This window comes from Colletotrichum phormii (genome assembly GCF_030913505.1).
Source record: "Colletotrichum phormii strain CBS 102054 chromosome Unknown BDP81scaffold_1, whole genome shotgun sequence".
Classification (NCBI taxonomy): domain Eukaryota; kingdom Fungi; phylum Ascomycota; class Sordariomycetes; order Glomerellales; family Glomerellaceae; genus Colletotrichum; species Colletotrichum phormii.
Window position 1 is genome coordinate 248,255 of NW_026851443.1, and position 12,859 is coordinate 261,113.

At 55.8% G+C, this 12,859-nt stretch overlaps 4 protein-coding genes across 4 annotated transcripts; 2 read left to right on the forward strand and 2 right to left on the reverse strand.

Annotated features, from left to right (window-relative positions):
• Positions 1-123: 123 nt before the first annotated feature.
• On the reverse strand, positions 124-846 carry BDP81DRAFT_935 (uncharacterized protein). Its single transcript, XM_060596509.1, has one exon. It carries the CDS (start codon positions 747-749, stop codon positions 297-299), a length of 453 nt encoding a protein of 150 aa, XP_060451257.1. The 5' UTR covers positions 750-846; the 3' UTR covers positions 124-296.
• Positions 847-2,481: 1,635 nt separating this feature from the next.
• BDP81DRAFT_968 (lipase) lies at positions 2,482-3,843 on the forward strand. The gene is made up of 3 exons (XM_060596537.1): positions 2,482-2,802; positions 2,857-2,972; positions 3,023-3,843. The coding sequence occupies exons 1-3, from the start codon at positions 2,653-2,655 to the stop codon at positions 3,771-3,773; spliced, it is 1,017 nt and encodes a 338-aa protein (XP_060451258.1). The 5' UTR covers positions 2,482-2,652; the 3' UTR covers positions 3,774-3,843.
• Positions 3,844-5,005: 1,162 nt separating this feature from the next.
• Positions 5,006-8,376, reverse strand: BDP81DRAFT_456320 (SNF2 family domain-containing protein; the record flags this gene model as incomplete). The annotated part of the gene is made up of 3 exons (XM_060593150.1): positions 5,006-5,234; positions 5,298-8,202; positions 8,313-8,376. The coding sequence occupies 3 exons, from the start codon at positions 8,374-8,376 to the stop codon at positions 5,006-5,008; spliced, it is 3,198 nt and encodes a 1,065-aa protein (XP_060451259.1).
• A 1,687-nt stretch (positions 8,377-10,063) lies between these two features.
• Positions 10,064-12,357, forward strand: BDP81DRAFT_412242 (uncharacterized protein). The gene is made up of 3 exons (XM_060589197.1): positions 10,064-10,203; positions 10,253-10,280; positions 10,336-12,357. Exon 3 carries the CDS (start codon positions 10,534-10,536, stop codon positions 12,079-12,081), a length of 1,548 nt encoding a protein of 515 aa, XP_060451260.1. The 5' UTR covers positions 10,064-10,203; positions 10,253-10,280; positions 10,336-10,533; the 3' UTR covers positions 12,082-12,357.
• The last annotated feature ends 502 nt before the right edge of the window (positions 12,358-12,859 follow it).

Consider the following 12,859-nt stretch of genomic DNA (forward strand, 5'->3'; position numbering starts at 1 on the left):
TGGAAATGCCTGGCGAGCGAGCTGTGAGCGGTCAGCAAACTGTAAAAAACAAAATACTGCTCATCCGGGTTCGGCTCCGACGCGGGGAGAGCTGTTAGATTGTGGCCAGGCGTTGCATTGCGCGCGTGGTTCACTGGCAGGCCACAGATGTCTATTTCCTTGAATAAGTGCATATGCAATAGGCAAATGGGTGTGTGGCATCGGAGTGGTGGTACAAGACCGACCTCGTGATACCCCAAGAGGTCTCTGCTTGGGTCTGCCACGTCCACCAGATCGAGTCTAGGGCAGTGTTGAGATTAGGAAACTCGCAAGCGAAAAGCACCAGGCGGTCGGAAATCCCAAACTCGGTCCAGCGGCGAAGATCGAGGAGCAGGGGTCAGGGATGCTGGAGCGCAGATTTCGGCTCTTGTTCTGCACGGAAAACGGGAATCGATCAAAAGGCAAGGTCTGTGGAAGCGGCACGGCAATCTTGGGAAGAAGAAGGTCAAATGTCGGTTCGAGAGATGGCGCAGTGATAGCTGAATGAGATGTGTGGTAGTGTCCGATATGTCGTAGCTGATGGCTGCAACATCGCCGGGTTGGTCAACTGGTCGTGAGGGGGAGGCATCGAGGTTGTATTGGCCCAAGAGACCAAGAGACCAAGTACGTGGTGGAGGGCGACGAAGAGGTCTCGTGGGCGCGGACTCCGGATGACAGCCTTTCTTTCTAGAATGTCTCAACCCCGCGTTGCTAGGTCGACATCTGATCATCAGGTACGGGTGGCCCGGTGGGAAGAAGGGACGAATCGACGATGAGTGGAGGAGAGGAGGGAGGATGGAAGAATCGAGGATGGAGGTTGACCGTTGACCGTTGGAGGTGTGGGTGGGTGGATGAAGGAGGAAGAGTCTACGGAGCAGAGAAGCTGGCAAGGACGGCATGAAGCTGCCGCACACCTAGAGACAATAAGGAAGCTGCGAGATTCAGCTCCCAAGACGCGGCAGGAAGCAGCATGACATAACGCTGCCGCCGACCCCAACTCTCCAAGCATTTCATCCCACCTTCATCATCCTCTACTGCAATCTAGTGGCTTTGGTGTTGCATCTGCCATCCATCTCAGCTGCATCTTCCCGTCTTTAATCACCATCCACATGCTTTTTTCTTTGCAAATACTTTGCCAATAGTCTGTCTATAGTGTCCTTAATGCCGACAACTTCAAAGTTGGAACTTGTTCTGCCTGTCCGACCTCCATACTCGATTGGGAGAAACGGACCGTGGTACGGGAGTATTCGTCCGCGCGATGCCTCGAGAGCGGCTCTCCAGCATCGAGGGCCGCGTATCACGACGCGAGAACCCCGAACCGATTTTTCGCATCTTGGCTCTTTGACTTACGACTCTTCAAGACTAATCGGAAAAATCAAACTCGCACAAGACCATATTGACAGCATTTTGTTGAGCTCTTGCGGGCCTCGTCCAGGGACTCGCCCGGGGGCCGGCGGGATTCTTCCAACAATCGGCCGACCGCAATTGACCACCAGTTCGTTCGGACAAGGACCATTCGGCCAGCTTCATTAACAACTTCTTCCGATGCGGACGCTGTTGTTTCGACAGAGCCCAACAGAAGTGGGAATTGCCCAGCTTCACCCCGGCTCGTCGCCGTCCAGGAACCATCCACTCAGTCGCCGTCGTTCAATGAGCGGCAAGCCCACTATGGGGATGCTTGGCTCACGTGGCGCCAAATGACACCCCAGGATCTCAGAAGTATTGAGCAGAAACTCTCATTGCTTGTCTCCCGCCCTTCAGTCGTTACGCTACACCAGTGACCACCGACACCACTCAAGGATCGAGATGTCTCTGTCTCTATGTCTGACCGCACGGGCGCTTCCTTACCACCTTGACGGTCCATCAACCTCATCACACCCACGTGGATTCTGTTCCTCATGGTTGGACGAATTCAAGACCTATCTCTCTCCCCTCTATCACTCGAGGCTTGCTAGTAATCACTCTGAACCGCTGACTGGTACCATGACTTGGCTATATTGGCCAGGACCAGGTCTTGTCCGCTGGTTCGCCTGACGAGGCCACCCAATGGCCAAAGCTGTCTATCCCGCACTGCCGCCCCCCCCCCCCCCCTGGTAGGACCTCTTGAGCTTGGCCCCCTGCTAATGGAGTATGGAACCGCCTTCTCCAAGCACGCATCTCTTCCATTCGCAACTGGCGCTTCTAGTGCCGATTTCCACCGCTCTGTGCCTGGCGAGATTGCTCTAAGAGGCGGAGCGACTGCCAGAAACCGCGAAATGTTGCGGTCTTGCGTATTGTTTGCTCTAGCGTGAGAAGCCTCACCCTGGCTCGCATATCCCCAATATCGAGTTGGTTTGCTTGCCGGCCCCCAACCTCGCCCGAGCAATGAATGCTTGACTTGGAGTCTTGGAGACGTGGTGGACACTCACCGCAACCCTTACAACGGACCGTTGTCTGGGGGTGTACGACTCGATGTTGATCCACTGGCCTCGTTACCCCGGTGCTCCGTTCGTTGCTCTCTTCGTTATGTATAAGACGTTGCGGCAGCTGGAGGGCGGTAGCTTGCCTTGTCTCTCTGTTCCTTGTGCCCTACGAGCAAGTCCTCGAGTTCCGTCCCTGTTCCTGTTGTCTTGAGTTGCTTCGTCTACCGTCATCATGTTGGCCAAGTTCTCTCTTCTCCCTTTGCTGTCTGCCGCAGTCTCGGCATCTCCCATCCTCGATGCCAGGGCCCCGGTGGCTGCTCTCGACGAGAGAGCCGTGACGGTGTCGAGCGCCGACCTGTCCAACTTTGAGTACTACGTTCAGGTAGGACATGCCCAGACTTCTTGACTTGAGCGCGTGTGCTAACATGTAACATAGATGGTGGCAGCAACCTCTTGCAACAGCGAGGCCGCCGCTGGTGCATCAATCACCTGCAGCGCCGATGCTTGTCCCGATGTCACCGCCAACGGAGGAAAGATTGTGGGAACCTTTTCGTAAGTCGATCAAACAACCTTGACTTCTCACCTAGCTAACACGCTCCCAGCGGACTCGTCTTTGGCCTCCAGGGCTTCGTCGCCACGGATCCCGTGAGAAAGAACATTGTCGTTGCCATCCGCGGCTCCAGCAACATCCGCAACTGGATCACCAACATCCTCTTCGGCTTCGACGACTGCGACTTTGTCGACGGCTGCAAGGTCCACACCGGCTTCGCCAACGGCTGGGACGAAGTCAAGGACTCCCTCCTGGCTTCCGTCAAGTCCGCAAAGGCCGCCAACCCCAGCTACACCATCATCGGCACCGGCCACTCCCTCGGCGGCGCCGTAGTCACCATCGCCGCCGCCGACCTCCGCCGCGACGGCTACCCCGTCGACATCTACACCTACGGCAGCCCCCGCGTCGGCAACGCCGCCTTCACCAACTTCGTCACCGCCCAGACGGGAGCCGAGTACCGCGTCACCCACGTCGACGACCCCATCCCCCGCCTGCCCCCCATCCTCCTCGGCTACCGCCACACCAGCCCCGAGTACTGGCTCTCCACCGGCGACGCCACCACCGTCGACTACGGCATCACCGACATCAAGGTCTGCGAGGGCGCCGCCAACACCAAGTGCAACGGCGGCACGTCCAGCCTCGACGTGGACGCCCACAAGTACTACCTCCGCCGGACCGGCGCCTGCAGCACGGACGGCTTCGGTATCAAGGAGAGAGAGGACGTCTCGGACGAGGGCCTCTCTGCGCGCCTGACGGCCTGGGCGCAGCAGGATATCGAGTACGCCGCGTCGCTTGAGGAGTAAAGAAGGCACGACGCCGGTATGTTGTATACCACATACACGAAAGGAATTCAAATGGCATGACCATGTTATGAAGGGTAGGGAAGCGGGCTTCTGGAGTTTTTGGGGGAAGCATCATCATCATCATCATCAAAAGGATACCATCAAGGGATGTCCCGAGCCATTGCGGCTGAGGAGATATCGTCAAAAATATTCACGTACACAATAGTATAGTACATAATCCACGCCCAGCGTCTGCCTGGCGTTGAGACCGCAACAGTTCTTTTCCTCTGAACATCTGAATAGCTGTGAATCCAGTGACCCACGATGCACGCAACCCGGACTGGGTACCGAGTCCGAACACACGAAAGGGAGGACCCCTTGTCGTCGACTGACTCGCAAGTCTGTCAACCAAAGACGCGCGGTACCCGATCGAGCAAAGTCGTAATCCAAATCGAGTGTCCTTTTAATGGCAACCGCGTGTTTCGTTGTTTCAACTCCCATCGTACTCCGTACTAAGAATGGCACGGCGCGTTGCAACGGTTGTGTTACGTATATATTGGCACTTGGCATCGACGGGCGAAAAGTGGTAGTGCACTATGTATGGTCCAGGATAGAGTTTCCCAGAACGAACCATTTCATTCACCTGAAGCTGTGGGGATCGTGACCATTGGGGAGTCTGGGACCCTGGGACGTCTATCTGGAATCCTGGATATTGGATATCCTGGTAAATAACGTACCTACATAACCCGACACCCACGTGCGGAGTTTGCGTATCATGGTCCCATGGATGCTGACATTGCTGGCCAGCTAGTCCACTGACCGGCTAATCTATTCCACGGCTCCTCGCCGTACACTAGTCATTCATGTTGCATCTCAAGAAGTACTGATACCTGATATCTGAACCTACTGTCCAGATTGAATTTCCTTGAGCAACAAAGAGCCACCCAGCTGAACGCTGAGGGAGTCTCTACCTAGAGTAATGGGTCATCCCCATACACGCAAAAGGTGTTCCATCCGTGAACGCGGTACCATCATGCCATCCATTTGCAAATCGAAAAGGGGGTATAGGAGGAAGAGAGAACGACGCACGCCCGACTCCAATGATGGGGGCTGGGAACCAGAGTCCCAAATGTCCTTATCCTTTCCGTGTGTCCTGCCTTGTCCGCAACGCCACCCTGGGGAAAACCATAGAAATCCACTTTTTTGCGGTAAAACACAATGAAGAAAAAAGAGTTCGTCGACAAGCAAAGTGTCTAAGATCCGCGAAACAGGAACTGCATGTCCTCGGGGCTCAGAGACTCCATGGCTTTGTCGTCGGCGTTGACAGTGGAGTTGATCATGTTGGTCTTCTTCTCCTGAATCAGCACCATGCGGCTCTCGACCGAGTCCTCGATGCAGAGACGGGTGATGGTGCAAGGGCGGGTTTGACCAATGCGGTGGCAACGATCGGCGGACTGCCACTCGGCGGCAGGGTTCCACCAACTACATACATGTATTGGTTAGCCAAGACTTTGATGGTAAAAGTAGTGAGACATGGTGACTTACGGGTCAACGATGAAGACGCGAGACGCCTCGGTGAGGTTGAGAGCGACACCACCGGCCTTGAGAGAGACGAGGAAGCACTCGCATTCAGTCTTGGTCATGAAGTGGTCGATGGACGCCTGGCGCTGCGCGGGGCTCATGCTGCCGTCGAGCATGACTGTGGTGATACCGGCGCGACGAAGACGCCACTCGATGAGCTGCAGCATGGACGAGAACTGCGAAAAGATGATGGACTTGTGCGAAGCATTGTCGGATCGAAGCTTGTGAAGTGCGTGGACGAGAAGCTCAATCTTGGAGGAAGAAGTCCAATCTTCCATCTTGATTCGATTGATAATCGAAGACTTCTTGACGTCAGCCTCATTCTGCTCAATCTCGGGCTGCTCCAAGTCGATGGCCAGGCCAATGTGGCAGCGGGGGCAGCCGGGTTCCTCGGCAGACAACAGGTAGCTTCTAGCACAGGCGCGGCAAAAGTCATGCTTGCAGCGGCTCCTGATGGCATCCTCGGCCGGCTCATCACAAATGCTACACATGAGTGTGTTCTGACCGCCCTCTCCGTGCTTGCGAAGGATCAAATCGGGGTGGTCGGCCACCTGACGCATCTGCATAATGAGACCAAAGATGTTGGCGTAGTTGTTGAGCAAGACACCCTGGGCGACGTACGTCTCGAACTTGCGCTGGCCGTTGGTCATGATGCTGTTGGCGAAATCATTCTCCGCCTCACCAAAGAACTGGCGATCAACATAGATCTCCTTGACGGGGAGCTCCATGGAGTTGGTGTGGTCCTTCTTCAGACGACGAAGCATGATGCGATCAGTCATCAGACGGAGCTTGCGGAAAGCCTCGCGGCCCTCTCCAAAGTTGCCAAACTTCTGAATGGGGTTAAGGAGCTCCTGGTTGAAGACGGAAACGTGCTGCATGCCGGCGTGTCCACACGAGTGGCAACGGTGGTCGTCGTCGAGGTTCCAATCCAGGCCGGCACAGGGGCACTGCTTGCACAAGTACGACGCGAAAGGCGCGACTTGAAGGAAGCGGATCAGGGAGAAGAACTCGCCAATGCGGTTCTGAAGCGGAGTACCGGTAAGGCACCAACGGTACGAGGTCTTCAGGGCAAAGCAAGCCTTCGCCGTCATGGTAGTACGGGTCTTGATGCTATGGGCCTCGTCGAGGATGATGCGGTGGAAGTCGACCTGGTGGATCAAGCTCTTCTCTTTGTGTACACCGTCTGGGCGGGTGAAACCCTTCTCTTGCTTGCGGTACATGGACTCCAGACTGTTGTAGGACATCATGATGACATCAAACTTCTTGAGCTCCTTCAGGGTCATCTTCTTCGCGTTCTTCATAGTACCGTGGTAGACAAAGACCTTGAGGGTGCCGTCGGTGTAGGACTCGATCTCGCTCTTCCACTGCATCAAAGCAACGGGAGGAACCAAGACGAGGGATGGCTTCTTCTGGGGGTAGTCGGACATGACCAGGGACACGGCCTGGATGGTCTTGCCGAGACCCATCTCATCACCCAAAAGTCCGCCTTTGTAGTCGGTCTTCTCCATCTCAATCATCCAAGCGACACCCGCGAGCTGGAAGGGCTTGAGCTGACGCGAGATCTGCGGCGGCTGAGCGATCTTGTCAGGTCTGAGCGCCGGCGAAGCCTCCAAGTCCTGCCACATGGTGAGAAGCTCAGGATGGTTGTTCTCCAACCTGGCGCGTTCAAGCATGCCGCGGCGCTTGTTGCCACGCTGGTAGGCGCGGCGACCACGAGACTGGGCCGCCACGGCGTTCTGGAGGCCGCCGTCACTATCGGCCGCGTCGTCAGAGGAATCCGAGTCGTCAAAGTCGCCGCTAGAGAGGCTCGACAAAGCATCGTCATCGTCGTCATGGAGTTGGCGGGGCATCGCGGGGGCTGCAGGGACTGCAGGCAGGGCCGAACCGGAAGCTCTAGTCCGTCTTGCTGGCTGCTTACCCTTGCCCTTTGCCTTCGCCTTCTTGGCGATCTTGTTGCTATCATCATCCTCAAGTTCGGAGAAGTTGTCCGAGAGGTCGCTAAGCTCATCCGCCCCCGTCGAGTCTGAGGATTCATCCGAATCATCCGAATCAGCGACCACAACCTTCTGCTTCTTCGCAGGTCGTTGCAGAGGAGCGGCGTTCTTGGGGGGTCTACCCCGGCTCCGGCCACTGGGCTTGGATCGAGAAACAAGCGGAACGTCCTCTGAGTCGTCGTCACTATCCTTGACTGTGGCCTTAGCAGCAGCTGCGGTCGCACGACGGCCACGACCAGTGGCAAGGGGGACATCAGAGTCCTCCATCTCGTATTCCTCTTCCTGGAGACGTCGAGCAAGGGCGGCATCGGACAGGCTGGAAGAGGCAGTGGATTTCTTGTTCTCTTCCTTCTGGAGGCGGCGAGCAACCATGGCATCGCGATCGTTGTCAGGGGGCTCCTCATCCTCTTCGTCGTCATCATCATCGTAGTAGCCACCTCCGACCTTGCGCTTGGCCGGCTGCATAGAAAACTCGCTGTGACGCAGAGCACGCTCCTTGAGTTCAGCTGCAGTGGGAAGCCGGACCTCAATTTTGGATGCAGACTGGGATCCAAGCTGGGGGTTTCTCAAAGCTGCAGGCAATACAGGAGGGCGATAGCGGGAGACAGAGGGGGCAGGTGTAGCGACATTGCTAGTAGCAGGAGTGGAGGCCTCACTGGCAGAAGTGAGGTCGGCAGATGCAGCAGCAGATGCAGACGCAGTTGAGGAAGCCGAGTCGTTGGCCAGTGAGGCTCTGCTAGGTCGACCTCGACCTCTCTTGGCAGTCGAAGGGGCGGAAGTCGCAGGCTGAGGTGCAGCTGCAAGGTTCCGGCTCGACGCAGATCTAGTGAGACGACCAGGACCAGGACCAGCAACAGCAAGAGGGTCAGGTGAGTCTATCAGGTGTGTTAGTTATCGATCTATTTTATTTGCACACACAGTCCTCCATAAGTTGATGGCGACGAGATGTGCAGGCTGGAAAATAAAATTAAAACCAATGACTTACTGCTTCGAGTGGAGGCCAGGCTCTCTCTCTGGGCGCGAGAAGGGCGACCACGGCGGCCAGTCATCTTGACGGCGATGATAACCTTGTGGTGCAGTGAGGTGAATTTTGTGTACTTGCGACCTCAAGATTGAGAGGGAAAAATGAGGTTTGCCGGTATTTTCACACAGAGGTGAAGGTTTGGCGTCGGTTGAAGTGAGAAGAAAGTTGGGATGGACGGGACAAAGCTCGGCAAGTGGTGGCGAACAGTCTCAGCTTATCGCCGAAGAAGCTTGGAGACTGTGCACCAAGGGGGTGGATGATTGGGGTATCTGGGTACCTCTGGTGAGGGAGGGGAAAAGGGACGAATTGTAGACTGGGGTACGGAGTAGAGAGGCCACAGTCTGCCGGTTGGTGATGGGGAAAAGGGAAAGAAAAAAAAAAGAGGCAAGTGGTGGTGAAGAGGGCCAAAGGGGAAAAAAGAATTGGACTTGCCACTGGCGACTCCTTTTCGGTCAGGCAAGCTGAGAAGGACCGCCTCACCTCAGACAAGAGGGACAGGACGGGAAGGAGGGGACCTGGGGGGATCAAGGACGCGCCCTTCAATGGCGGGCTCTGCACACGAAGTCACGTGGCTTCTTTGTCAGGGATGGGAAGGCGCCCAGACGCAGGGGCGACTGCCTAAAGCCGACCTGGAATTGACAACCTAAGTTTTTTGTTATCTTGGCTGGGATCTAGGCGATGGTGTGAACATGGACGTTCTGTCGCTGAGTTGATGCTTACAAGGCACATTTACGTTCCGTGATGGGGATTCAAGCTAGCTTGTCAAGGTCCCTGGCGAAGCGAATGCTCCCCTCAACGAAAGATGAAAAATGGCAATGTCCTATGGATTACTTGGCAGACAAAACCATCCTCAGAAGGAGTTTCACCAGCCAGGGGGAACACATATTAAGACTGAAAGGGCAGCATTGGATGCAGAGGCAGATGGCCGATCTCCATGTCCCTGGGGCTCCAGTGTGACGATTCGACTTGGGCGATCGATCTGTTCCCTGACGACTCCGGTGCAGTGGCTCTGTGGCTCCTTCCCTCGAGTTTAGGTGACACCCACGGCACCTAGTGAGGTAGGCAGGTAACCCACGGCTGTTGTGGATCCGCCTCAATTAAACCCCTGCTGCCTGTCTGCCAATACTCTCCTAATAAGGTACCTTTTAGCCTCTTGAACTGTCGCTTGCATCTTTCATACGGTGCATCCTCACCAACACCCTTGATTCCACCCACTGATCTCGAGAGATTGGCGATCACCTGTACAGTGTGCCACAAACTTCACCCTCCAACACTTGGTCTGGGCGTATCGATCCAGGAACCAGACGACTCCAGAAGACGCTGCTTCTTTGTCACCCCTTTCAATTTGCCCCTGACCTGGCGCATCACGGCATTGTTGACAATTGTGATTTTTCGCATCTTGGGATTCGTTCTTCTCTCCAACAAAAGGTCCGGACGTTGGCCTATTTTCAAATCATCAACCCTCTGGTGTTCGCTGTCGCCCCTCCCCCCTTGGCTAGTCTGTAATTCAGACATATTTGCCACACCTACTCGGAAGGGATTTCTCACGACTTCACCACCACCCCAGGATCGAATTTCATCACAACCGCAGCTCTAAAAAAAAAGTTTCGATCCAACTCACCAAGCTCGAGTCATCCAACACTGCATAAGGAGAACAAAAATCCACCGCCAAAATGGCGAGACCGTCTCGTCGATCCCAAGCTCAGGCTCAGGCCCAGGCTCAAGCTCAAGCTCAAGCTCAGGCTCAGGCTCAGGCTCAGGCTCAGCAGAACCAAATTTCTCAGCAGGGTCAAGCTGCTCCTCAGAATCAGGCTCAAGGCAATAACCGTGCCGGCCGCCACATCTCTGGACCGTGAGTCTTTCCACCCGTAATGCACACCTCACTACTGACACAAATCTAGACAATCGGCTTTGACCGACTACCTTGCTGTAAGAATGTCGAATAGACTGGCCACCTGTGCAAACTGACAATGTGCTTTCATAGGCCCACAACATCTCGGCAAACCAGATTCGCCGGGATGCAGACCAGCGCCGTGCTGCTGCTGCTGCCGCCCAGAACCAAGCAGACAATGCCAACGGAGATGACGATGAGGAGGCCGAGGCCGGCCCCTCCGCAGAGCCTGGTCAGTCCAGCCGCAATGAGACTGTGGCCGAGAAGGCGAAACGTCAGAAGAAGGAGCAGATGGCCATCGCCAAGATCAAGGCCTCCAAAGCCTTCAAGAAGCGGAAGCAACGGGGTATAGAATCAGAGGATGAGGACGACATAGCACGCGCCCTACTCGATCAGATGGCCCAACCCTTGCCAGGCCAGATGGATAACTGCGCCATTTGCAAGAAGCGCTTCACCGTCACCGCGTACTCACTGAGTGGTCCCGAGGGCGGTCTGCTCTGCGCGCAATGCAGCAAGGATGAGGCTGCCAAGAAGGGCAAGGGCAAGCAGAAGCCTCGCAAGCCCGTCGGTGGCCAGGGCAAGCGCCGCAAGGTACAGAGCAACATCCTCGACGGCACGTACCAGACTGGCGCCAAGAACTTGACCACTCTCTGCATCGAGACTCTGGCCAGGAATGTAGACCTCGCCGACAGCTTAGGTGATTTGCCGGAAAGGGTGGTGGACAAGATTGCGCGACTCTTCTCCAAGCGTCGATTGCTGAACCCCGTGACGCTGCCTCTGTTCGTGCAGCCGTCGACCACGGTCCTTCACATCTACGACGGTGCCAAGCTGGGCTCCAACGAGTTCGAGAGCATCTTCCAGACAGCACCCAACCTCAAGAGATTCAAGGCTCGCAACTCTATCCAGTTCAAGGACGAGGTCATGGACTATCTTCTGAGTCGCGATATCAAGCTTACGCACTTCAACCTTCACGGCGCGAACCTCCTCAGCGACGAGAGCTGGACCAAGTTCGTCCAGCAGAAGGGTGCCTATCTTGAAGGTATCCAGGTCTACTACACAGACAAGCACGTTGGCGACGAGCTGCTCGCCATCCTTCCGGAGACTTGTCCCAATCTGAATCGCCTCAAGGTCTATCACAACCAAAAGGTCACCAACGTCGGCGTCAAGTCGATCGCGGACATCAAGTCCCTCAAGCACCTTGGCCTCCACCTGCAGCACGACATCACCTCCAAGAGCCTGGTCCACATGATCCTCGGTGTTGGAAAGGACCTGGAGACGCTCTCCCTGAAAAAGATGCCCACGGCCAACGACGAGGTGCTGACTGCGATCAGGGACACGTGCCGTTCCCTCAAGAAGTTCCGCATCACCGACAGCGAGCACATGACGGACGAGGGCTTTGCAGACCTCTTCAACAAGTGGGAAAACCCCGGTATCGAGATCATTGACCTCCAAAAGTGCCGCTACCGCGACTCGACCAAGCCCCGCGAGAATGAGGATGGCATTGGCCTCTGCTCCGACGGGTTCCGTGCCCTCATGAAACACTCCGGCAAGAAGCTCAAGAATCTCAACATCCACGCTTGTCGTCACATCAAGCGAGAGGCGTTTGAGGACGCCTTCTGTGACGAAGACCAGTACCGCAACCTCGTCAGGCTCGAGATCAGCTTCATCGAGGAGGTGGATGATTTCGTTTTGGGGCGCATCTTCCGAAGCTGCCCCAACATTCGCGAGATCAACGTCTTTGGTTGCATGCAGGTCAAGGATGTTCGGGTCCCCAGAGGCAAGGTCGTGGTTGGTATTCCGAACGCAATGGGAATGGTCGTTGAAGGCCGCGACGATTAAGGACGAGATGCTCTCAACTACAGGCTTGTTAAGGACGTTAGGAGTACGGAGGGTTTGGTACACGGTGTTTCACTGAGATGTAAGCGTGGTGGTCTTTGGTCACTGGCCAGACCATCCTATTCGTTTCTTCCAGTCAGGTTGAGGACCGGCGTTATGGTGGAACCTCGGATATAGGGCTGGTAGCCGGGTCTGCTCATTCAAAAGGACGGGGTTGCCAGCATTTGGTTGACGTTAAGGTAGATAGTTGACAAATACCATAATATCACAGTCCGTTGAGGGGGTTTGATATGACGCCGAGAAGTGAGGTTTCTCGGAAGCAAATCGATATGCAGGTCGGCGCGGACCAAGCAAACGGCCCACTGTCTTCTGCGGAACACGGGCGGGAACTGGGGCCACTGACGGGGACTAAAACACCGCCACAGCCTACGGCAGGGCGGAGTGGGGCCAGCCCGGCTCAGCCTCAGCTCCCTGCGTAAGACGGCGGCGGGAGGGGACGCTCACAGCTGCAGGTGCGCCAGCAGGTTGCGGCTTGCCTTGCATTCCACGAATCCACAGGGCGGTTTACCCACCCGGGTCCCCTGCTCGTGCCTCTAACCCCCCCCCTGACTATCCGTATCACAAACCAGGCTTGTTGAGCTGAGCCAACGCAGCAATTGCCAGTACCATTTCGCGGGCCCTTTTTTTCTCGTGGCCATCGATCGACCAGCAATTCTTCCGTCCCTGACCGCCATGATCCTTTCCCCTTCTTAGCTGCTTCTCTCTCTCTCTCTCTCTCTCT